Here is a 25,835-nt window from a genome sequence, read left to right on the forward strand (position 1 = left end):
TCCCTTGCAATGAGCGCTGCCTCTACCAGGATGCACCTCCTCTGCATGAGGTGGCGGAGATGCTGGGACTGGCCTCCTCTGTGCTGTTCAGAGCCGTGGGACCCCTAAGCTTCACTATGTGGGGCAGCTGCTGGGTTCTGCCTCCGCTGTGCAGAACCTTGTGGCAGCCACCTTGTGATGATGTTGCGTGAGGGCGTGACACCACCTGGGCTTTTATTTTATAGGATACCCTAGTCTAGCATGTGGCAGGCATGTCACAAATGCTGACTGAATTTAAGAAAGAATGGAATAAAAAGGGTCTATAAAGATCAATGCCAAACTGAAAAAAGAGGGAGTCAGGGAGGAAAGGGGGCTGGAAAAGGCAGTCAAAGGTAACTTGAGCCTTTCCCATAATTTGTCACAAGAAGAAATTACTCATGTATGCACAGCCCATGCAAATAATACACAGTAGATAAGCCTCAAATAACATATATCTGGTTTTTGGTATGCATTTTTTAAACATTAGCTTGAAAGACAGCTTTTCTAATTATCTTTTTAAAAGTCTAAGAACACAGTAGGAGTTGCAATTGCCTTGTAAATAAACAGCACACCAACTAGGAACAAAAGAAGGCAGACCACAGTGGGTTCTGTGCACAGGGAAGGAGAACCATGGCTAATGCTGGTCAAGCCCTTTTATGTCCTCTAAGGCTGCATTTCTCCTAACTCCTCCGTAGGCAGGACATGAAGAATCAATCGTGTACTAATATCCTGTTAGACTGGTTGCCTGACTCTCCAGAGCCCAGGTCTACTGTCATCACAGATATGGTCCAAACAGTTTCCCTCAAGATTGCTTAAAAGATAAAACTCTTTCAAAACTGTTACTATGCTGAGAAGTGGCTCTGTCTCCACAGTGGATGAGTCAGTTTTTAGGCCAAGACTAAAATGACAGAAGCATTTGTCCAGTTAGAAGCAGCCAAACCGACTCCCTGCCAAAGGCGTGCTCTTGGCTTCTAGAGTCGCAAGAGAGTGGCTCAAGTGAGTCATTCAAGTTGCTAGGCAACAATACTTTGAATGAGGTTTAAAAAACGCTTAAATTTTTAAAAGAACAGGAAAGTTGGCCTGGGGGGAGAGGTGGAAAAAAGTTGCTTTACCAGCTTCCTCTTCTCTTATGGAATTGTGAGCACCTCCCTTACATGAAGCAAGGGCACAGAGGACACTTGGATGCTCCGGCCACCTTGCCAACAAGCAGCAGGGCTCCGGCTCCAACCAGAGCAGTAAAGAGCATGAGCTCTGGCGTTTCACAGGCTCAGCAAGACTCCCTACTCTGCAACCGGCTAGTTATGTGACCTTGGGGGAGAGTCGCTTAACCACCAAGTCTCCTCTGCCTTCGCCCTTTCCATAATATTTATTAAGTGTCATCTATGGGCGCGGCATTGGACGAGGATACAGCAGTGTACAAACGTGCACCCCATCCTGAGGCCTGCACACCTGTGGGGGACAAGCGACACGTGGCAGAGACTTCAGTGTCTGCCCCTCTTCCTCTGAGGAAGACCATCTCCCAGGTATCAGCTCTTCAGCTAGAGATAACGGGCTGTCACCAGTGAAGGTTATGCAGCAGAGGGCTCAGCCACAGGCTGTGGTCATGCTGTGCTTGTTACTGTGACCAACTGCCCCCTGCAGCAGCCTGCGGTGCTGCACACCAGACTGCTCTCTTCTGTGGAGGGCTGAGGCCTCAAGCTTTTAAGTGGCCTGTATGGCCTAGATCCCGAGCATTCCATGTCTCCAGGGATAAGAATGAGAGAAACTATTTGAGAGCCTCAAATAAATAATAACAAGTATCTGTATTCTTAGGGAAGTCAATGCTGTACTTAAAAAACGTGCAGATTAGTCCCAGAATGTAGTTGTGTTCTATGCTACACTCCCTTCTTCCTTCTAGTCTTTATTTCTCACTCTTGATATTAGACACTTGCTTTGTCCCATCACCTGCTCCCTCTTCTTTTGACCACAGCACTCGATTTTGTTTCGGGAAAACCACCTGTCCCCTATTCCTAGACCAGGTGTTATAGCAAAAGTGACTCACCCTGGCTCCATGGTGAACATGTGTCTTGGACCCTAAGTTCCTTCCCCTCTGGCCACCAAGACTCAAGAACGGGACATGACCCACAATCAGGCCAACTGGAGCCAATGAGCTGCCAGGGAAGCCAGCTCCTTGTTTTAAACAGGGGAAGAGTCCTGGCTGGTGTGGCTCAGTACCAAAGGGTTGTCAGCCCCTGCACCAAAGGGTTGCAGGTTCGATTCCCAGTCAAGGGCATGTACCTGGGTTGCAGGTTCCATACCAGGCCCCAGATGGGAGGGAAGGTGTAGAAGGCAACCAATTGATATATCTCTCTCCCACCGATGTTTTTCTCCCTCTCCATCTCTTCTCCCCTGCCCCCAACTTTCCATCTTCCACTTTCTCTAAAAAGCAATGGCAAAGATATCCTTGGGTAAGAATTAACAAAAATAAATAAATAAATAAAATAGAAATAAACACGAGAAGATATAGGCTTGAGCTGAAGCTGTCTCACTGTGTGGGAAGAGACGACCCGTGAGGCAGCCAGCCCCGAGGAAGGCAGTGCCGAGGGCTGGAAATTGGGAAACCAGTGCTGGGGACACAGTTTGAGCTCTGGTTAAGCTGCACCTGCAGACAGCCCTACCTCTCGTCTTTTCAGTTACGTGAGAAAATACATTCTCTTTTTGCTTCAGCTAGATTCTTAGTTACAAGCAACAGAAAATGTCCTACTTGATACATCCTCCACTTTCCCATCTTACCAACACAGCTTGACATCCAGATATTCATGTTCTTAGCAAGCAAGTACAATAAAAGCCCGCCCATTATGCCTCTCGGTTCCATAGTGTTCTCCTTCTTTGTCTCCTTATGCCTGACCAAGAAAGGGGCTTTGGTTGGCTGAGGCTAGCTCACGTACTACTGATGTCTACTTTCATATGGATCTAGATTTTAACATTACTTGGCAGCATTTAGTTATTTTTCCTTGTAAAAATCTACTGTCTGCATAGTAAGATAGAAGGCTCTGAAACATCCCTTCCTCCACTACATATATACATAAAATCAGCAAGTCCCAAACCTTTTAAGATATTAATACTATCTTCATATTTTCAATATTTATTCTCCAAAAGGAGCAGGTAGATTGTTTAAAACCAAATGTTGACTGACATCATATTTTCAATATTTATTCTCCAAAAGGAGCAGGTAGATTGTTTAAAACCAAATGTTGACTGACAGTTAACATTAGTCAAAACCAGCAAGTTAAAGCAAATTGGAACTGAAGAAGAAAATGATAAAAATATGAGGACCCACCAATCAAAGACCGGATAGGATTGTCCTCCTTTTCAATGCTTGAAAATTGACCTATAAGATTAGCTTGAACCTCTGCATTTAAAGTGGGTAGGCCTCTCTCCACCAGGGTCTTGTTAACCTCAGCACAAGTCTGAACACCAACAGAATTCAGGACTTCCTTCAAGTTAAAGGTCCTACAAAACAGAAAACAAAACCCCATCAGAAACAATTTTTCTCCCCCAGTTTATTGTTGTTGTTTTTTAAAATATACCAACATGCCGGGCCGGCGTTACTCAGTAGTTGAGCTATGAACTAGGAGACCACAGTTATATTCCCTATTAGGGCACATGCCCAGGTTATGGGCAAGATCCACTGTGTGGGACATGCAGGAGGCAGCCGAACAATAATTCTTTCTCATTATTGTTGTTTCTACCTCTCCCTTCCTCTCTGAAATCAATGAAAATAAAATATACCAACTTATTTTAAACATTTACCCATTTTTTTCTTATACAAACAACAGTTATCTCTATTAGAATAAACTCAGACTATAGTAACTCCTCCCAATCACCAACACTTTGTAGTTAAGATTTTACATGCTTAAAACCACTTAATTCTCTACATAGTGTTTATATGGGAAAGCACAGGCAGAAAAATGTGGTCCCTGAAAATAATCCCATTTTTATCCAGAGAGCTAGTAGAAAAGGAAAGAAAACACCAATTCTTAAAATAAATCTTTGGTCTGAGTGGATTTCATTCATAATTTTTTTTAAGCTTGGAAAATGAGGTAAAATCAATTCCTTTAGCTATGCCTGAGCTGTAACATCAATCAAAACAAGAAATGAAGATATTTAGTGGTCAATTCCATAAAAGGCAAATTACCTAAAACTCTTGACCTATCATGACCCAAGATAAGAAGCTCCTTGTCATTGCTACTTTCAAGCAACTGATCAATAATACAGAGTTCAGAAAACTGTACAAAGTAATTAGCAGTTGGTTATTTAATAGGTAAGGAAAAAGGTAGCTAGAAAGTGCATTTGTTGGGTCTACACTATTGGGGAATAATGACTGAAAACTGCATCTCACTAACCAGAAAGGATCTTTAAAATAATGCTGTTCACAATAGGAATTAAAGGATGATAGGAGGCAATGTAATATGGTTATAGCATAAGCTGTGGTGTCACACAGACCTGGGTTCAAATCCTGACTCTAACGCTAAACTTGCTATGACATTTTATTAGTTCTTGGCAAACTGTCAGGCACATAGTAAATGCTTAATAATAATAAGAAGAAGGAAAAAAAAAGACTTTATCATTATTGCCATCATTAACAATACGAGCCTGGCCAATGTGGTTGAGTGTTGACCCATGAACCAGGAGGTCACAGTTTGATTCCCAGTCAGGGGACATGTCCAAGGTGCAGGCTAGATCCTCAGTAGGGGGTGTGCAGGAGGCAGCCAGTCGGACCAGGGCTCGGACCTTGCTTTGCCCTTTTCTTGCTGTGCAGCCCAACGCAAAACCTTGGGCTTCTGTTCAAAATGAGAACGTTGGATTTTGTAACCACTCAGGATCCTTTTGGCCTTAATATTCTAGGATTTTCTCAGGTAATTTATGTGCCCTTTGAGTAATGCGCAGGAATATGGAAATAGGTGCATCTCCCTCCAATGACAGGAAGAGAGTCCGTGTCCCTGAAAACACCTTAAAGGGGAAGCAACCAGCAGGAGGCGCTTAACCCATACAGGACCCATGGAAAGGTGGCCACTGACTAAGATTAGCAGTTTTCTGACTTGGACAAGATTCGCAGCAGGATGACCTAATTGTGAAATCTCAATGGGATTCTAGTATTCAATGAAGGTATGATTCTGGGAAATGAATTTCACAAAACAAAACCTTCAGTGAACTGGTGTAACATCTCTAAAGGACAGAGAGGTCACTACTTCTGAAGACTTCATAGCTTGTGGGATCAGTAAAGTTGGCAAACATTTCATTACAGAAAAATGCTGGTGTCAGAACTACTTAATTGGAAAGCCTCTTTGATGGGGCATCCTGAAGACTGAGCTAGTTGGATTTCTGGCTTTTGTTTGTGGGATTTTTTGTGTGTGTGTTTTTTCTCCACAGCACCATCAAAGAAGGGCTTTTGCACACACCCATCCTCAGTGGAAATATTACACTCACCCTGGCACTTGTCATGGAAAAGACCTCTCCCTTCCGATGAAAGGACACCTAATTCTCCAGAGATATTAAAAGAAATTCTAGCCTTGCAGGCGTGGCTCAGTGATTGAGCATTGACCTCTAAATCAGGAGGTCACAGTTCCCGGCCAGGGCATAATGCCCGGGTTGCGGGCTCGATCCCTAACAGGGGGTGTGTAGGAGGCAGCCAATCAGTGATTCTCTCTCACCATTGATATTTCTCTCTCTCTCCCTCTCCCTTCCTCTCTGAAATCAATAAAAATATTTTTTTTAAAAAGAAATTCTAGAAAAAGGTATGAGATAAGCTTCTCTAAAGCGCAGTTCTGAATGTCACATCCAAACATCCAAGGTTACTCATGTTCTCTGAAATGCATGCAGAGCCTAACACAAGGGGAACAGAGGAAAACACGTGGAACTTACTCTTTATTCATGCCTTCGAGCAGAACAGCCGAGACCCTCTTTAACCGGTCTGCCAGCTCAGGGAGGCCTTCTGTGATAGCACCCAACATATTGTTGGTAATGAGGGACAGGCAGGCAATAATTTTCAACTGATTCAGCTTTTCTGTCAGTTCCTGAAGACGTGCTTCATCCGTGATCAGTGTCTAGCATATTTATTTAAAATGGAAAAGTAGAAAGGGAAGTTCAATACCATGAAAGTGTAAAATAAGCAATATTACATCCACACTCCCATTTTTATCTGATTTCAGTGAAGTCATTAAACCACCTGACAACACAGACAGATTAGCTGATTCATAGTTATAATGGAATGAAAATAATGGTAAACTTGAGGGAAGAAAAAAAATCACTCACCTCTGGAAATTCTTTTTTCTGGTAATCCCACTGCAACAGTTTCAAATAACTGTTATTTAGCACCAGTGTAGGGCTCAGGTGTGGCTTGGAGCTGGTTCCGGCCCCAGGAGTTAAACCAGTCTCAGAAACAGAAAGCAATTCTTCATTTATGGATTCTTTTATCCACTTGGTAGTTTTATCCAGAGCACCTACAAGTGAAAAGGCCACACATTTGTCCTACAGCGGATGGACCGCTGCATTTGTGCATTCTTCAGACAGATGCTTGTTAGGTGCTGGCACGGATGAAGAGAGTTATGGCCCTCAAGGAGCTTACATTCCAGAGGGGAGACAGACCTGCACACCAATAATCACAGCAGAATATAAAGACGAGAAGGCACAGCGGGAATGGAGGGAGCAGAGGATGTCCAGAGCAGAGACTGAGAGAAAGAGCAGTGACACTGGAAGACACACAGCAGACAGAGGAAAGGGCTGTCACCCCATGCCAGGAGAATGGTCCATACAAAACCCGAAAAAGTGAGAGAATATGGCACATGTGGATGCTACAAGCAAATCTGTTACTGCTGGTTCATAAAGAATTAAGGGAAAGAGAGTGGTAGCACATGGCACTGGATGAGCAGACTTACCAGCTCACACATGACCTTGCGTTTTGTGCAGAGAAGGTGTTTTAAATAAAAGCATTGGTTATTAAACGTGTTAGGGTCCTGAACACCTCTCAGTGTCTGATTAGAGCTGTCTTTCCCAAAGTGCATATGCATGCTGCTGTGTACACTTTATTTTACTTCCACCCAGTCCTAAGGTTTCCCACTGGAATCAAGTTGCTTTTTATATACTACCCCTCTCTCTCTCTCTCTCTCTCTCTCTCTCTCTCTCTCTCTCACACACACACACACACACACACATTAATGTTTACTGTTGAAAGTATTATAGATGTCCCCTTCATTTGCTTGTTTTTTTCAATTGACCCCTTCCACCCTGTCCTAGCCCCTCCCAGGCCTTAACCACTATATTCTCTATGTTCATGGGTTATGCATATATGTATATAAGTTCCCCTGTTAATCACTTCGCTCCCACCCCACCTCCCTTCCCTCTGAAATTCATCAGTTTATTCTGTTCATTAGATTCCATATATGAGTGAAATCAGGAGATACTTAAATCTTTCTCTGACTGGCTTAGTTCGCTTAATAGGGGTGTCGAACTCAATCAGAGAAGGGGCCAAAATCTAAAATCCAGCCTAAATCGCGGGCCGAATGGTTTACTGAACAGTCATAAACTGTCATTGTGATGGAAACGCAGCGGAGTGCAGTGATGACAGCGCGGTGTGGGCCACATTGCAAGGCCTGGCGGGACGGATTTGGCCCGCGGGCCTTGTGTTTGACACACGTGGCTTAGCACAATACTCTCCAGGTCCATCCATGCTGTTGCGAATTGTAGTTCTTTCTTTTTTTACAGCTGTGTAGTATTTCATTGTAGCTGTACCACAGCTTTTTTACCCACTCATCTGCTGATGGGTACTTGAGCTGCTTCCAAATCTTAGCTACTATAAATTGAACTCCTATGTTCATAGGAGTGCATATTTTCTTTCTGATGAGTATTTCTGATTTCTGAGGATATATTTCTAGAAGTGGGATCACTGGGTCAAATGGGAGTTCCATTTTTTATTTTTTGAGGAAATTCCTTACTGTTCTCCACAGTGGTTGCACAGACTGCATTCCCACCAGCAGTGCAGGAGGGTTTCCTTTTCTTCACATCCTCATTTCTTATAAAACTACTAGAGCCCAGCGTGCGATGAGCCACCCTGCAGGGGGCTGGGACCCACACCTGACTTGCAGTGTCCCCCGGCCACCCAAGCCACTGTGCAGGCTCAGGCAGACATGCCCCTTTCTCTGTCTCTGTCTCTGTCTCCGCCCTGGGCCTCACCTGCACACGCAACTTCCTCCCTCCTGTCTGGTCGTGACCCGTTGCAGGCGTCTTCAAACTACGGCCCGCGGGCCACATGCGGCCCGCAGAGGAGTCTGATCCGGCCCGCCAGGTTTTTTGGGCAGTGAGCGCAGCCGAGGTGTTACAGTAGGAATTAGTAGTTCATATAGTCCGGCCCTCCAGCTCTCTGAGGGTCCGTGATCTGGCCCCCACTTTAAAAAGTTTGAGGACGCCTGTGGGAGTCCCGGCCTAATTTGCATATTGCCTCTTTATAATATAGATGTATTTAGTAGAATTCATCAGATGGCAATTGCTTAAAAATACAGCCTGAGAACAAGTGCAGATTAAAAAATAATAATAATCCAGAGAACAAACTAAAGAATAGTCACCCTGAAATTCTTCCTCAGACTCAGCACTTAAATAGGGGTAATTTATCAGCAGCTCTGCTTGCCACACTAAGAGAACACCACCCCCAGAATTTCACAATTTTGTTTCTCCTCAGTTGGCAAAGGTTGTTCTTGTTTTTTCTATTTCTGTTTATAATGATGCAAAGTACTTGCGGTCTTTTATTTAAAAGATATCCAACAGAGAGTGTGTGCAGAAATCATCATGGATATAATTACAATGTGGCCTCAATAAGCATTTATATTGCGAGCGTAATCATTTACAGCTGACACGTTTAAAAGGCCATTTAGTTAGTTTAAACAAAAGCAAGAGTGTAGCATAGTGATTCTCAATCCTTGCTGATTTTAGAATCATCTGGGGAGCTTTACAAAGAGAAAAAAATGATCCTGGGCACAGCTCCTGGAGATTCTGATTTAATCAATCTGAGATGGGGCGCGGGCATCTCTATTCAAACACCCCGAGTGATCCTATTATGTAGCCAGAATTGAGTACAACTAGTAAAGCACAAAGAACACGAGTTCAGAGTAAAACATCAGGTTTTTCCTAAGGGATCGGCTGAGTCTTCACTTCATAAGCTAGTAGCCTGAACGCTGTATGAGGCTCTAAAAGCAAGGTCAGCTCTATGAGGCATTTATACCTAGGTCTTCCATGTGGACAATAATAAAAGCCTCTCTATCCACTCATTTAACCAATGGTAACTGAGCACCTTTACACGCCAGGCATGGCACCGGTGCTGGAGAATCAGAGGTGAGTCAATACAGTCCCTGAACTCAAGAAGCACCTAGTCTACTCAGAGACAGAAACACAAGAGCAGGCAATGGCTTTATAGGTGAGTTTACCTGAGAATTTTCCAGGAGCAGTGGAGGCCTAAGAGCACTTACCATGATATTTGCTCTTTCATGCCTAGCAACACCTCATCTCACTTCTTTTGGTAATCATTTTCTTTGAGAAACCATTGTCTCTTGCTCCATGCTTTCTTTTGTGATTATGAATTGAGAGGCCCTTCACCAGCAGTTGGACTGAGCTAGATACCCATCAGACTTTTACCTAGACTCTGAATGGTGACTACAGCTTTCAAGGATGACCTGTTTGTGAACTACACATAAACCATCCTGTCTATGGAGCCCAGGAGTCTTCCTTTGAGTTTTTTTTCCAACCCAGATTCCTGACACTCTCCTGGTTTCTGGCCTTGCTCAGGGTAGGTATTTATCTATCTATCTATCTATCTATCTATCTATCTATCTATTTATTTATTTATTTAATTTTTATTGATTTCAGAGTGGAAGGGAGAGTGAAATAGATATCTAAAAGTCTAAGTGACCGTTAACGGCAGAATGACTGGTTGCTATGATGCACACTGACCATCAGGAGGCAGACACTCAACACAGCAGCTGCACCCTGGTGGTCAGTGCACTCCCACAGGGGGAGCACCGCTCAGCCAGAAGCCGAGCTCTCAGCTGGCGAATGCAGCTGCCACAGTGGGAGCCTCTCCCAACTCCATGGCAGCACTACTGAGTGGTAGCAGCAGGACCAGTGGCCAGGATGAGAGCAAGCAGCATGGCCCTCAACCCTGATTCGAGCTCCTCCCTGGCCGCCTGCTGCTTGGCACACTGCTATAATACATCCCTCAGGGGATGTCCGACTGCTGGTTTAGGCCTGATCCCAGTGCCATTCTCTGTAGAAGGTAGTCAGTCTGAACAACTCAGTAACTCAGGGAAGCACAGGGAACTCAGGGTGAGCTTGTGTCTATGCTTGACTCCCCCACTTGATGGTGTTTGCAGGACAGACCATGGTGGCCCAGCCCGTGCATGTGCAGCAGCTGCTGAAGCTCAATCAGCAGGCTGTACAGCAGCAGAAGGCCATCCAGCCACAGCCAGCAGGTGGACTTCCCCAGAGGGGTCCCAGACTGCAAGAGGATGCAGGCCAGGCTGAAGGACACCCCCGCTCAGTGCATGAATTTTGTGCACCAGGCCTCTAGTAGAAATGTAAATAATGAGAGGAAATTATTGGTCAGCTGCCTCTTGCATGCCCCACACTGGGGATTGAGCCTGCAACCCAGGCATGTGCCCCAACTAAGAATGTAACTATGACCTCCTGGTTCATAAGTCGATGCTCAACCACTGAGCCACACCCACTGGACAGGGTAGGTATTTTAGCTTTAGCCTCCATCCTTCCATTCACTTCCTTTTTTGTTAATACAGCCAAAGCTGGTTTCTGCTGCTTGCAATAAAGCCCAGCTGATCTAACACAAAACTGAATAATCAAGTTGCCAAAGCAACAGCTTGGTTTAATCTTGGCTTGGCTATGGGAGACCTGGCTTCCAGTCCTAGCGCCACTATTTATTTGCTGTGTGACTCTAGCTTTGGGCAGGTCATAGCTAAGCATCCCTTTGCTCATTTTAAAAATAAATATATCCTGAATGTCCTGTATACCAGGCAAATACAACCATAATGCAGTATAATAATGTATTTTAAAAATATATTTCTCATACAATTTTTTAAAAAGCACTTGAAGTTCATGAGAACATTTTATCAAATGTAAAATATCTAAATAAGTAAAACCTTTTTCTTTCTGAGTATCTTAAAAATTACCTGTGGTAAGGCCCCCTCAGGGGTAATTTATTACTCTTTCCACAGGTAATTTAGTTTTTGGATCTAATCTGATTATCTTCTTGATGCTTAATACATCACCCAATCATTGCCAAAGGCCTTCTTGGGTGTATTTTATTTCATTTTTATCCTATCCCATTCTTTTTTTTATTTTAAATATTTTTACATACAATACATACATAATTGACATACAATAAACTGCACATATTTAAAGTGCACAATTTTATGCTTTGATATATGTATCAAACTATGACCACAGTTAAGATAATGAACATATGCATCACCCCAAAAAGATTCCCAGTGGTCTTTCTAATCACCAGTTCTCCCTCCCTCCCATCTCCCCTCACTACCCCCAAACAGACTGATATGTTTTCTGTCACATCAATTCACTTTGTCTACAGTCTTATAAAAATAAAATCACATATGAACTACTTTTACAATGTAGTGATTAGATATTTATATAACTTATGATGTGATCATCCCATTAAATTTAGTACCCATCTGACACCATACATATAAGGTGAGGCAAAAGTAAGATTACAGTTGTGAGTACATGAAACACAGTTCATTCTTTATATTATTACTTTTAATCATTATATTATTTTCCATAGGAATAACTGTAAACCTCCTTTTGCCCCATGTGGTAGTTATTACAATACTATTAGCTATATTCCCTATGCTATACTTTACATGCCCATGACTACTTGTAACTGCCAATTTGTACTTCTCTTTTTTAATCCTCACCTGAGGATATGTTTTTATTGATTTTAGAGAGGAAAGGAGAGATTGAGAGAGAGAGAGAGAGAAAGAGAAAGAGAGAGAGAGAGAGAGAGAAGAGAATTCTCAGTTGACTCTTGTATGCACCCTGACCAGGGAACAAACCCAAAACCTAGGTATGTGCCCTGACCAGGAATTAAATGCACAACCTTTTGGTGTATGGGACAATGCCCCAACCAACTGACAAGAGCCCAATTTATACTTCGAAGTCCTTCCCCTCTTTAAAAAAATATTTGTGCCGGGACCGGTTTGGCTCAGTGGATAGAGCGTCGGCCTGGGGACTGAAAGGTCCCGGGTTCGATTCCGGTCAAGGGCATGTACCTTGGTTGCAGGCACATCCCCAGTAGGGGGTGTGCAAGAGGCAGCTGATCAATGATTCTCTCTCGTCGATGTTTCTAACTCTCTATCCCTCTCTCTTCCTCTCTGTTAAAAATCAATAAAATATATTTAAAATATATATATTTATATATTTGTATTGATTTCAGAATGTTCTTTGTATCTATGAGTTTGTTTCTGTTTAGTTTGCTCTTTTACTTTACTTTTTCTTAGATTCCTCATATAAATGAAATCTTGTGGATATATTTTTAAGTAAGGCAGATATGTACATATAAAATCTCTCTGTCAGTGAAATAAAAAAATTTTTGGAGTCAATTCAGAAACTTAGTACTTCTCTATATGAATTTTCCAATAATTATTTCATAAAAATCATGTACACACAAAAATCCAACACTTTTATCTTTCTGTGTGATACTGTGAGGCTCTTATTTTGATACCAGGGCACAGTGGCCGACTTTTGGCAGTCACTTAAGCATATAATTAACACCCGACATACACTCCGCTCCTGGACTCTTGACTTGTCTGGGAACATATCTGGAGCCTGGGCAATAATGACCTATATGCACAGCAGGATTTATTCTATTCTTAAATCCCTGAAAATATCCAAGTCAATGTGAAAGGTGCAAGTGAATTACAGGTCACTAAGCCTAGGTTTTAAGTAGAGAAGTAAATCATTTAAGATGAACAAAACCGTAATTTAACCCTATATTAAGGAATTTGCTCAAAATTCCAAGCTATTTTTATTCAAAATATGAGACATTTGTACATATGTGTACATACACACATACACAGGCACACAAACAAAATCAACCATGAAGTCTCAGGAAAGCACTGCTAAGAACAAACTATTGCTCAGATTCAGATTCAGGTTCTTTGTGGGGTTCTAGTTCCCTCAATCCTTCTCTCACTTTGAAACTAAAACAACATAGCCCTGAAGTCATAGCCTTTTTGATGTAGAAGGATCTTGAGAAGTCATCTAGTCTTATATACTCCCTAATGCCACAGCTCCCTCTGATAGGCCCCCAAAGACATTCAATACCGTGCTGGGAGAGAGGCAGTGTTCTGGGGCAGAAACATAACTGGGTTATCCAGGCTTTACCATTTACTAGCAGTCACCTAGAGTTAAGCACCTTAACCTCAATTTCTTACTTTGTAAACAGTGGGTGATAATAGTACCAGCTATTATGAGCTTGAATGGGTTAAAAATGTAGTGTTTGGCAAATGTAGTATAAGGACTTGGTACTTAATAAGTGCTCAAATAAAACATAGCTAATATAGACTACTATTATAAAAGAGCCACCCATTCCAATATTAAAACAGTTCTAGCTGTTACTAAAGTCAAAACTGGCTGGCTGCTACTTCCCTCCCATGGATCCTGCTCGGCCCTACAGAGCTTAACCAAAATCCCTGAATGACTACCAATAGGGCGTAGCTCATGGCCCACCTGAGTCTCCTTGTTGCTACGCAGAAGTGCCCAGCTCATCGACTGTTCCTCCTGGGATCCTCCGTGACTCATGCCCTCTTTCCTGGACGTTTACAAGTGGCTCCTGCCTGGCTTTGTGTACATGCTATCATATTGACTATCTTGACAGAAAAGCTCAGTCCACAAGGGGTGGAATGAGGTGGGTGGATGCCCTAACTCAGCCTTAGATTGTGGAGAATAAAAGTCCAGAGAATGGTGTCAAGGGTTTGCCAATGAGAGAACCAGTTAGCCCGTCTCTTTCCAGCTGTGAAGTATTAGTTCCTCGCCTGTGAAATGAGGGTATAACAGTATCTACCTCCCTGAGTAATTGTGTGGGTTCAATGAGGTAATACCTCGTTGACTCCCATTCTTTCTTGACCAGTTTTAAGGCCCACTAGTTCACTGACTGCTCCCATCAATGTTATAAGGTACCAAGGATCCTCATGTAGTCATATCCAGTGGTCAAGCTGTGGCTCTCATCTTTCTTGACTACTTAACAACACTTATCACAGCTGCTAACTTCTTTCTCTTCTGAACACTTTCTTCACGTGTCTTACGGGACACCAGTCTCTACTGGTATTCTTTAATTCTGATTACTCCTGCACAGTTTCAATTGCTAGATCCTTCTCTTCAGCTCCAAATGCTCTAGAGTCCTAGGTCAGACCGCTTCTGTATCTACACTCATTTCCTAGGTCATCACACCCAGTGTAATACTGTGGATAAGAGCATGGACCGTGGAGCCAGACTGCCTAGGCGAGTCCCAGCTCTATAACATACAAGCTGTATGATGGAAGCAAGTGATTTAACCTCCCTGTGCCTCAGTTTCTTCATCCATAAAATGAGGAGTGATTTCCCAAAGTTACTGTGAAGATTAAATTAGTTTCACAGGAAAAGAGCTTAGAATGTGGTAAGCTTTTATACATGTTATCTAGTTCCGTGGCTTCATCTACCATAAATATGCAGGTTCCCAAATATATATTCCCATTCTCCAATACTCTAGGCTCATATCTAAAAGCCCACTTGACATCTTCACGTTGATGTCCAACAAGATCTTAGTGATCATATTATCTAAAACTAAACGTGATTCCATAGCCTCCCCCAATCTTCTTTCCCTTTATCTCCCCCATCTCACTAACAGGTATCACTGTTCACCCAGGTGCTCAGGTGTGACCTTAGAGTCATCCTCAACTCCTCTCTTTTTCCCCTCATCCAACTTTCAGGAAATTTTGTTACTCCATTCCAAAATACATCCAGAATATTACTTCTTCTTACTACTTCCACCACTACCACCTGACCAGGCCACCATCATTTCTTGCCTGAGCAACTGCAATACCACATAAATGGTACCCTGGCTTCCCTCTTTGCTCCATGGAATCTATTTGTGGCCTAGTGCATGAAACTCATGCACTCAGGGGGTCCCTCAGCATGGCCTATGCCCTGTCACAGTGTGGGAGCCCCACGATCCATTGCCCCAAAGAGGTAGGCCCTGCCCACCATTCCGGGGCTCCTCAATTGATTGCCCCAGAGGTAGGCTGGAGCAGGGAGAGGCCTGTAGATTCCCAGGTCAGGCCTCGGCAGAGGCCTGCAGACCTCCATGCACCTGTGGACCCCCATTTGGGCCCGCAGGGGAGGGGCCTCTCTGGACTCCCGGGCTGTCGCAAGGGGACGGGGACACAGCCTGCTGATTGGCCACTTCATGACAGCACCCCAACCAATTTGCATATTATCCTATTATTAGATAGCTTCTTTACCCAAGAGCCAGAGTATTCTTTAAAAATGAAAATTAGATGTTGTTTCTCTGCTCAAAATTCTCCAAGGACTTCCCATCACTCTTGGCATGAAATCTAAATTCCTCTCATTTCCTAATAAGGCTCAATGTGACCTGTCTACCTCTTGGCCTCATCTCCAGCCACTCTCTCCTTGCCTACTCTATGCCAGCCACGCTGCCTACCTATGTTTGTCCAACGTCACAAACACATTTCTGCTTCAAGACCTTTGTGTTTGCAGCTACTTCTGGCTGGAATATTCTTCCTTCACGTCTATACATCCCCTTACTCATTCCTTTGCAAACTCTGTTGAAATGCTACTTGTGAGAGAGAGACCTTCCCAGTCCACTTCATCTAAAAAAACAACAACAAACACTCCCCACTTTCATTCCTGCACCATTCCTGTCTGCCCTTTTATTTTATTTTTCTTCATAGCACTTAACACAGCTGATAATATAAGTTTGCCTACTAGAATATCTGCTCCTTGCGGTCACAGCTTTATTGTTTTGTTCACTGCAATGCCCACAGCATCTAAGCAGTGTCTGGGATACAGCAGGTGCTGAATAAATATTGTTTTCCATGCATCAAGAAATGAATAGTGCTGGCACAGTTCCTGGGAATATATACACAGCTATATATTTGTGATGTTAAATTTAAAAGTAAAAAAAAAAAAAAGTTGAACAGAAAGGCCAAAATTATTTAGTGACATTTCTTAAGATGTAAAAAATAAAATATCATATTTTCACTTAATTTCAATATAAACATACAATATCTTGTACTTACTTGGAGTTTCTTCTAAAATTTCCTGGAACTTGGTTCTCTCATAATCCACCAATTGGCGCTGAAAATGTGGTCTAAAACTCCTAATGAGAAAATTGGCCATATCCATATTCATGAGGTCCAGGACATGGAATATTTGCCTAAAAATTTTAGAGTTAAAATATTTAGCGATGTGATTAAGAAATTAATCCAAAATTCATTAACTTTTACCTATTATCCAGTCTGGAAAAAAAATAAACATCCCCAAAATGGTTTTTAAAGTCCAATTGCCATTTGGCAAAGTCATTTTTTATAGAATACATTCCAAATGTATTTTCAACAGCTCTCAAAGAGTACTTGCTTTAGCAAATATACTTCCAGCTGAGCCATTGCATCCAGTCTTCAACTAACAGAAAGACGCTAAGAATTGTATACAATGAGTCTTAACAATGAGACAAAAAGGGTTCAAGAAGCAATTTTCACGTGAAAGCCCCTGAAATGTTAAGGAGTCTAAACATAATGTATATGGTTTTTATTCCTAAGGGATTGAGAGAAAAAAAGAAAGTAAAGGATGGGGGAATGAGGTATAGAGGGGAAAATCGTTCCTTTTAGAGTTGGGCAGCCTGGTGCTCAAATCCAGCTCTATGCCAGGCCCAGGTTAATCTCTTTGAGCCTGTTTCCTCACCTTTGAAAGGACAGGACAAGGTCAACCTTAAAGGCATGTTGTGAAGAGTCAATGAGATAATGAAAGTAAAATGTAGGGGACAGTGGCACCCAGTGGGTGCTCAATAAATGACCCAGGTGAACACCACAGATTTGCTATTACACGTGATAAGACAACTAGAAATGAAGATCCTACATTTGAAGAATTGCAATTTGCCAGAGCTGAGCACAACTCCAAGGATACATAAAACCCATTTTACAGGTGGGGAAAGTGACTTTGAGAGCTTATCACCCAAGTTCATAAAGTAAGTTACCTGCTACATGCACTTTCCCTTCTTCTACCTTTCCAATACTACAACCTAAAACTTACATATCAACATGGCCATATTCACACACACACAAAGAGAAGTTCCCCTCAATCACAAAAAGTGATGCAGACTCCTCATTCCTCTGGGCTCACAAAGGAAGTGAGAATCTAGTCTGGCTTTGCAGATTAGATTCTCACTTCCTTTGGGAAGCTGTGGCAGAGATGGTTGGATCCACAGTGTGGATTTGTGGCTAGGAAATGCGTTCCTAGATGGCAACCACATTTCTCAGGCCTCCTTTAATCTAGGTGGGACCATGATACTAGTCAGTCCGTACTAGAAGGTGTCACTGTGGGCTGAGGTGGTTGAACATTGGGTATACTTTCCCCATGATCTCCTCCCCGTTTTCCAGTAAAGGACTCTGAAAGGTGGAGCCAATGCAAGAAGGAACCTGAGTCACTGAATGGCATGTGGAAAGTTTCCTGACCAAAAAAACCCTGGCCTGGATTGTGACATGAAGGAGAAACAATATTGGTTAAGTCATTGAGAATTCATGGTTATGTGTTACGACAGCTAGCATTACCCTAATAAAGAGACCTTTCTAGATCCTTGACTAGGTCCCCCTGCTGGAGTCTCTATGAACCCTCTACTTCCCCTTCCACAACACTTATCACAATTGCATTCCTTATTCAAGGTCTATCTCCCCACTTGTCTGTAAACTCCCTGGGGTCAGGGACTGTCTCTGTCTTTTTCATCACTGCATCGCTGATGCCCAGCACATGCCAACTAACAAGCCTGTGAGATCATTCTACCTGAAAACTCTATGGACACAGCAAGTGACTGACTTAAATGCTTGTTTGTTTTCCTACGGCCAAGGAGTCCCGAGAGGCCAATTATGACTCTGTGTCCCTCAATCCCCACATGTCCTCTCAGAGGTACTCTAAGAAAAGGCAAACAGCACAAGTGCTAACCTCAGCAGCTCCACGATGTTGCCAGTGGCCTTTAGCTTTCTGATATCGTCATCTCGCACGGGAGCGCACAGCTTGCCCATTGTGCTGATGATATAGTTGGCCAGGCCTTGGATGTCAACAGCGCCATGCTCAGCCTGCTGCCTAATGAGATCCGTGTCCAAAACTTCACAGATCTGGTTGCGAAGCCGGTTTCCACTACCAGGAATCAGAAAGGAGAGAAGAATCTACAAGGGGAAAGGAAAGAAAAATTAGCAGCAGCATTACATGAGCAAAGGTTGCCACTTTTTATCTCGATGTCTAGATGACCAAGCTGCCACCTTCTATTTTAATGCCCTGGATGCCACAGAAGTTTATAGGAACTGGGTGGTAGATCAGAGCACTCCGGTATCTCAACCCTAAAAAGAAAGATCTAGCTTCTGAATTAAAGTCTCTACTTCTCCCCCGCATACCCTCAGCTTCCCTGCCTCTGCTTTTCATGGGAAATTACTGATTCTCTCAGAATGAAAGAAACTAGTAAGGAAGCAATGTTGCTGAAATAACTTCCAAAGAGTTATAGATAATCTGTGCAAAGAAAGAACAAGTTGCAGATCGTGGCTCCAAAAGAATCCATTAAAGAAGAGCAAATGGAATCCTCCCATGGGCTCCATTAGTACAATATATTCAGTACATAGCAGTCATGGTACTTATACACATAGCACATGGGCAGAGCCCTATGAGCCAAAGTGCCTCGGTTTCCATCCCTCAAAGCTGTGTGTCCCTGGGTAAGTGCTGGAACTTGGTTTCTTAACATGAAATGACAGGTGTAACTACCTCACAGTGTTATGGTAAGGATAAATGGACAGTCTACTGCTTGGCACAGAGCAAGTGTCTGGTTCATGTTGGCTAAAACTGTAACTGTCACTTTATTTAGTCCTTACAACTACCTTGTACGTACCCAGGAAGTAAGACATAAAGAGGAAGAGGCCGTCACCAAACCAGGACTACCTAAGTCTGTGGTCTTAACCACTATTCTGTGCGCTAAGCATCACCCCGAGTTCTCTCTACTGCCCTATTTTCCCAGCCTCCACCCTACTCTAGGAGGTGCAGGAAAATCCCTCCCAGTGACTGAACTTGCTTAGTTTTTCAAAAAGAGTCTCTAATACTCTTTGAAGTACGTGAAAATAGTCTTGGGGGGAGGAGGGAACAATTACTAATTAATACAGACAATGTCCACCTGCCTCTCTGATTTCTTCAAACAGTTTGATGGCGTGGTCATACTCAGGAGGGTCAGCATTCAGTTCCGACTCCAAGACATCCCAGTAGGCCTGGTGGACTATGCGCTTCACTCGGCTGGCCAAGCTAAAGAAATGAAATGGACTATTTTTTAAAACGAGCATTGTTTTCCCTGTTTATAAAAGGAATATATTCATGGTAGAAATCTTAGAAAATGGAGAAAAACAGACAATAAAAATTGGCCATCATCCCACTATTTCCATTTTTTATTTCCATTTATTGTTTTAATATAGAGCACCTAGGATGTACAATACTATGTATTTGTTTCATTGAATATTCTGTCATGTTTCTCCTAAACTTTTTAAAAATATATTTTATTTATTTTTTTATAGAGAGGAAGGGAGAGGGACAGAGTTAGAAACATCTATCACCTGCCTCTTGCACACCCCCTACTGGGGATATGCCCGCAACCAAGGTACATGCTCTTGACCGGAATCGAATTTGGGTCCCTTGAGTCCGCAGGACGATGCTTTATCCACTGAGCCAAACCGGTCAGGGCTCTCCTAAACTTTTAAAATGCTTCCTTATAGCATTCAGTATGTTCATAAAATTCTCATCTAAGGAGATGTCAGAATTTACCTAGCTATTCTTTTACACAGATTCTTAGACTTGTTCTAGATTTTTGGGATGAAATGGCAAGGTTGCTCTTTCCTTAACAGCTGAGATTTCGTGGCACAGAACAGAACAGATTGGCCCCAAGGAGACATATATTTGAAAGCCTGCCAATTCCAGCTTCCATGCCCCATTTAAAGTTAGCCAGCCCAAACTGCTGAAATAGGAGCTTCCTAGGAAAAGCTCACAATAGAATAAATGGCCGCCTTGCTTCACCCTTATGTCAATGCCCTAAAACAGGTGCACACTAAAGCGCACATCCCTCCTGAACGACACTGCTTTACAACAGCACACATTTCCCTGCCCTGGAATTACTTACCAGTCTCTGCACCCCTCACCCAGAGCTGGTATAAACAATCATGCTGAAGTGCAGGTACCATAGAAAACCAATCGGACACACCTACTTTGGCCAGTTATCTTAAACAATATTAAGAATTACTAGGTTTGGCTCAGTGGATAGAGCGTCGGTTTGACTCAAGGGTCCCGGGTTTGATTCCGGTCATATACCTTGGTTGTGGGCACATCCCCAGTGGGAGGTGTGCAGGAGGCAGCTGATCGATATTTCTCTTTCATTGATGTTTCTAACTTTCTATCCCTCTCCCTTCCCTCTCTATAAAAAATCAATATAGTTAAAAAAAAAAAAAAGAATTATTAAGAACAACATCCCCAGGAGCAGGAAGACTATGATCCACATTTTATATTTTAAAAACTTGTTTACTACTGTCCTATTTTAAAACAAACAAACAAAATTCTGAATGGAATACATTATTATAAGTTGGCTTAAGTGTTAGAGAGAATGCCTCTGGGTTTATAAATGGCGCTGTGAGGTTGAAGGCTCAGTGCCATTACCCATGAGCCAACTTGGCCTCTAAAGATGATTTAGCTGTAGTCATTGCCACAAGCCTTTCTCCTCGTTGGCCCCACCACTGAAGCCAGAGAGGGTGAGAGAGGAGATAAGAGTGTGTCCGTAACTGAAGGTGGCTTGCCGTGAGGGGAGCCTGTGCAGCTGTGATTTCCTCATCCAGAGGCTTCTGGGTAGTCTCTGTATAGCACTTTGGCAACTCAACCGCATTTCTTTATCTTTAACAATGTAAATAACATTTTTTAATAAGTTGATCTGCATATATTTCTTGTACATGTATTATATGCCAGGTACTCTGCTAGGTAATAGGGATAGAGCAAACAATATAGACATAGTAACTCCATTAATGGTGCTTTGGGTCCAGAGAGAAAGACAGGCATCGAACATAATATTATATCTTAACAATGGGGAGTAGAGGGAGCTACAGACTTTAACAAGGGGATGTCATGCCAGTGTTTCCCAAAGTGTGGTAAGCGTTCCCCCAGGGGTACGGGAAGAGTTTGGTGGGGGTACACGTTGCACCGGAGTTTGGCGGGGATATGCACTGCCCCGTGCTTAGCTGCGCCTAATTCTACGTTCTCATGAGTACGAGGGGAACTCAGCATTACAAAAATTATAGAAGGGGTACACATATGTCAAAAGTTTGGGAAACACTGAATGGGCTCAGGAAAGTCAGGTAAAGCTTCACCCAGAATGTGAAATAAAAGCTGAGTTCTAAAGATTATGGGTAACACGTACCCCAGAGGAATGGTTTTAGATTCAAGTACAGGGCTTTGTTAGAGAACCAGATAATGTTTACGCCCATTCAACCTTTCACAAGGATTTCCAGGAATCAGTGAACATACGCGCACATACACACACACACACACACACACACACACACAATCTGTAGTACAGTTTATGCACAACAAACATCTCTAGGTTACCTGTTCTCAGGGAGGGCATCCTTTTTCAACTGAAAGTTCTCATTTACAGCAATTTCATGAACAAGAGTCATGTTTTCTAAGTTCCTTGCTGCACCCATCACTTCATCAAAGGTTACAACCCTGGGAGGGCTCGCTGCTGAGAAAAAAGCAAAAACCAGTGAACGTTGTGGAAGAGAAGTTGTTATCCAGCGAAGCTTCCTGATGCAACTGGAGTGTAAGTTATTCCAACATATATTTTCAGTGTTTTGTAAATAAGGAGACTATATACTAAAATAGGTGGACTCCCCTGCTTAATATTTAAGACTTCAAAAATTTAAGAACTCCTTTGATAGCTTCAGATACTGCATTGATTAAGTTTTCAATGTTTTTGAGATGATCTTATTAACATAGGCTAAGTTAAATTTTAAATTAAATCATATCATGTTTGTGCCTATTACATATGTATTTATTACATATACTATATAGGAAATTGATGACTACTTTTTATTTTGTAACTCATAACTCTCATTAACTGAAGCAGACTTAATATGAAATAATTTTATAAAACTGTAATTTCTAAAAATATAGGCAGTATAGCAAAATGCTTAGGTTTGGTTCTAAGTTTTGCTGATTGGTAGTTACCACTTGACTTCACTGGAGCCTAACTGACCTCCTCACAGGGCTGATCTGGGATGATTAAATAAGGTAATTTTGGTAAAAAAAAAGAACACAGTAAGGACTCAATAAATGCAGATAATGAAAATAAATCTAATAAGCTTCTTACTGTACTTTTAATAATAATAATCTAATAAATCTAATAAGCTTCTTACTGTACTTTTCAGAAAGAAGTACTAAATAATCAATCTTTATTTCTAAAGATTGTTCTTTAAAAATTACTCCAATAAATCATGCCCTTATGAACTCATTATTGGAACTCTTAGCTCCTATTAGCTAAAAATCATTACCTCACATAACAGTACTGACTAGCAATATTTTGCTACCTAAGATAATATTAAGAAGAAAAGGATGAGGAGGGGGGAGAGGGAATGGTGATATACAGAATTAGTAAAAACCTTCTTCAGAATTCCTAGGTACCTTTTTAGAGGCATCAATCCTGCATTTAGTATAAAGAATATGAGAAAACACAGAAAACAGGGTGGCTACTTCTTTTGCCAATTCTCTCTGTCCCAGTAAGAAATCTCTTTAAGCCCTAGCTTTTTGGCTAAATGGTTAGAGCACATGTGTCAAACACAAGGCCCGCGGGCCAAATCCGTCCCCCCAGGCCTTGCAATGTGGCCCACACCGCGCTGTCATCACTGCACTCCGCTTCGTTTCCATCACAATGACAGTTTATGACTGTTCAGTAAACCATTCGGCCCGCGATTTAGGCTGGATTTTAGATTTTGGCCCCTTCTCTGATTGAGTTCGACACCCCTAGGTTAGAGCATCAGCTTGCTAACCGAAGGGCCAGGGTTCTGTTTCAGGCAAGGGCACGTACATTGGTTGCAGGCTCCTCTCTGGCCTGGGTCCTGCTCGGACAGCATGCAGGAAGCAACCAATGGATGTGTTTCTCTCACACTGACATTTCTCTCTGTCTTTCCCTCTCTCTTCCACTCTCTCTAAAAGTCAATGGAAAAATATCCTCGGGTGAGGATTAAAAAAAAAAAAAAGGAATCTCCTTAAAAATGTCTGTACCCTTTGGCCCAATAATCCAATTATATCAAAAGAATTCCTGAAAAGGCTTTATGCACCACCAAGATATTCATAAAACACTGTAACAACAAAACAAAACAAAAAAAACAACAAAAAACTAAATGTCCAATGATAAATCAATGACTAAATAAATATAATCATATTCACTTGATAAAGTAGTAAGTAGTCATAAAAACAATGTTTTAAAATTATAGTATTATGAGTAAATGCTTTAGTTATAATTCAAAATGAAATGTGTATGTGAAGAATGAAGATATGACTGAGCACTGCCAGTGTCATCTTCAAATGGTATCATAGGCACTGTTTTCTTTTCTCTATACTTATCAACTCCCCAATTTTTAAAAAATGAGAATGCACAAATTGAAAATATAAATACAAATGAATCAATTATTTTTGAAGTGGGCATCTGATCATATTAAACATTAGTTGTTTTTTTCTGCATTTGCTTTGTCAGCTAAAGTGTTCTATTTTCTATACAAAATGCCAATTAAAAAAAAAAAAAAGACAAACTCATCTGTTTATACATCTCTAGCTTCCACACACAAAAAAAGGGGAGGAAAAAGATGTTTCCCTTCAGCAGGGCCACTCGTTTTTCTTTTCTTTTTTAAAAATCTTTATTGTTAAAAGTATTATATATGTTCCCTTTTTCTCCTATTGACCCCTCCTAGCCCCCCCACCAAGGTTTCACCACCCTATAGTCTGTGACCATGGGTGGGGCCGCTCTTTTACTGCTTTCTCACCCTCCTAGTGTAGTAATTCTCATGGGCACTTTTCTGGGGGATTTGCACAATAGTTTTTGAAATTTCACTTCCTCCATGACCCTTGAATTGGGGCAACTTTCCTTTCATGTAAGTCAGAAATGATCAGAAAAGGCCAATATGAATTTATCCTTGAATGTGGTCCAAGAAGTCACATCAAGGACTGTTTTTCCACTTTGGAGAAAGACAGGTGGGGTGGATTTATAGTCAAACAATTGTGCTAGTATGGGTTCACTGAGCATCTTTAAACCTGAACCAAAGCAGACCAGAGTCAGTGATGAAAGAAAAAATGGGCAAGTTGTAAACTTGCGTGGCTATTTATTCCTGAGAGTCTGCACCAGGCCCCTGCAGTGCTATTCGGGTAGATCTAGATTCTAGAAAGAAGGGAAGTGTGCCCTCTGATCTCAGGCATTTCTTAGTGTTGGAATCCAGCACGCAGGTCTGGACCCTCCCCAGCTCCAGTCTCTGCCCTGGCCTCTGCCCCGGCCTCTGCCCCGTCGGCTTACAGGCAGGAGAGCTGGACTTGCTGGAGGAGTCGCTTGTGAAGCTCTGCCTGGAGCACTCGTAGTCACTGAGCGAGGCCATGCTTTCGGAAAACCGGGAAGAATCTGAGTCGCTTGCCTGGTCCTCACCCACACACCGCTTCTCGCCACCATTGAAGGGCATTTTGTGTCACTTGAGTGTGGGGTGGAGATGGTACCTGCGCAGACAAACAGACCCTGTGTCAGTAGTCTGTGGTGGCACTTCACCTGTGGTGCCTCCGTGTCGTAGTGTCACAGCGTTGGAAAGGCTCCCAGAAGACGACCCCATGCTCCCCGTAGCACCCCAGCCAGGCTATCACTGGGCCTTCAAGACTGCCTTCCGGAAGAGGGAAACCACAGCCACAGGTGTGAGCTTGGTGTGCATGTGGACCCAAGTCACAACAGATCCTTAAAGCACAAAACACAGAACACCATCTCTGGGCCTGCGCTGCGAGATCACAGGAAGCAGAAGTATGAGTCTGGGCTCCATGGTCAGACTGCCGCTTAGTATAGGAATAGTTATAATGATAATGAAATGTCATAAGTAAGACATTTAGGAAGGTTCAAAGCTCCTTCAGTCTTTTGTCATGTGGCTCTGAGGAAGCCACTGAACTACCTACCTCAACAGTAAAACTGGGCTGGAAGACTAATCATACGATTACTTGAAGATGAAACAGGACTCATGAGAAAGTGTTCTGGCCCTGGCCGGTGGCTCTGTTGGTTAGAACATCATCCCATACACCAAAAAGGTTGAGGGTTTGATTTCCGGTCAGGGCACCTACCTATGTTGCGGGTTCTATCCCCGGGTCAGGGCACATAGGAAAGGCAGATGGTCGATGTTTCTCTCTCCTTTTCCCCCACCCCTTTCCCTTCCTCTCTAAAATATCAATGAAAACATATCCTCGGGTGC

General features: G+C 42.5%; 1 protein-coding gene across 5 annotated transcripts in view; it reads right to left on the minus strand.

Annotated features, from left to right (window-relative positions):
• TCP11L2 (t-complex 11 like 2) overlaps positions 1-25,835 on the minus strand; it is a 40,204-nt gene that overhangs the window by 4,464 nt on the left and 9,905 nt on the right. The window contains exons 2-9 of one of the 5 annotated variants that reach the window (XM_036454842.2): positions 24,911-25,104; positions 21,955-22,087; positions 19,500-19,620; positions 18,283-18,506; positions 16,368-16,504; positions 6,313-6,500; positions 5,923-6,104; positions 3,338-3,510 (exon numbers count right to left, since the gene is read on the minus strand). In XM_036454842.2, coding sequence (XP_036310735.1) covers positions 3,338-3,510; positions 5,923-6,104; positions 6,313-6,500; positions 16,368-16,504; positions 18,283-18,506; positions 19,500-19,620; positions 21,955-22,087; positions 24,911-25,070 — 1,318 coding nt within the window. In that variant the 5' untranslated portion in view covers positions 25,071-25,104. Of the gene's footprint in view, positions 1-3,337; positions 3,511-5,922; positions 6,105-6,312; positions 6,646-16,367; positions 16,505-18,282; positions 18,507-19,499; positions 19,621-21,954; positions 22,091-24,386; positions 24,488-24,910; positions 25,105-25,835 lie in introns of those variants that run through there. The other 4 variants (XM_036454841.2, XM_036454843.2, XM_045587560.1 and 1 more) reach the window with 4 other exon arrangements.

Source organism: Pipistrellus kuhlii, unplaced genomic scaffold, assembly GCF_014108245.1.
Source record: "Pipistrellus kuhlii isolate mPipKuh1 unplaced genomic scaffold, mPipKuh1.p scaffold_m20_p_3, whole genome shotgun sequence".
Taxonomy (NCBI): domain Eukaryota; kingdom Metazoa; phylum Chordata; class Mammalia; order Chiroptera; family Vespertilionidae; genus Pipistrellus; species Pipistrellus kuhlii.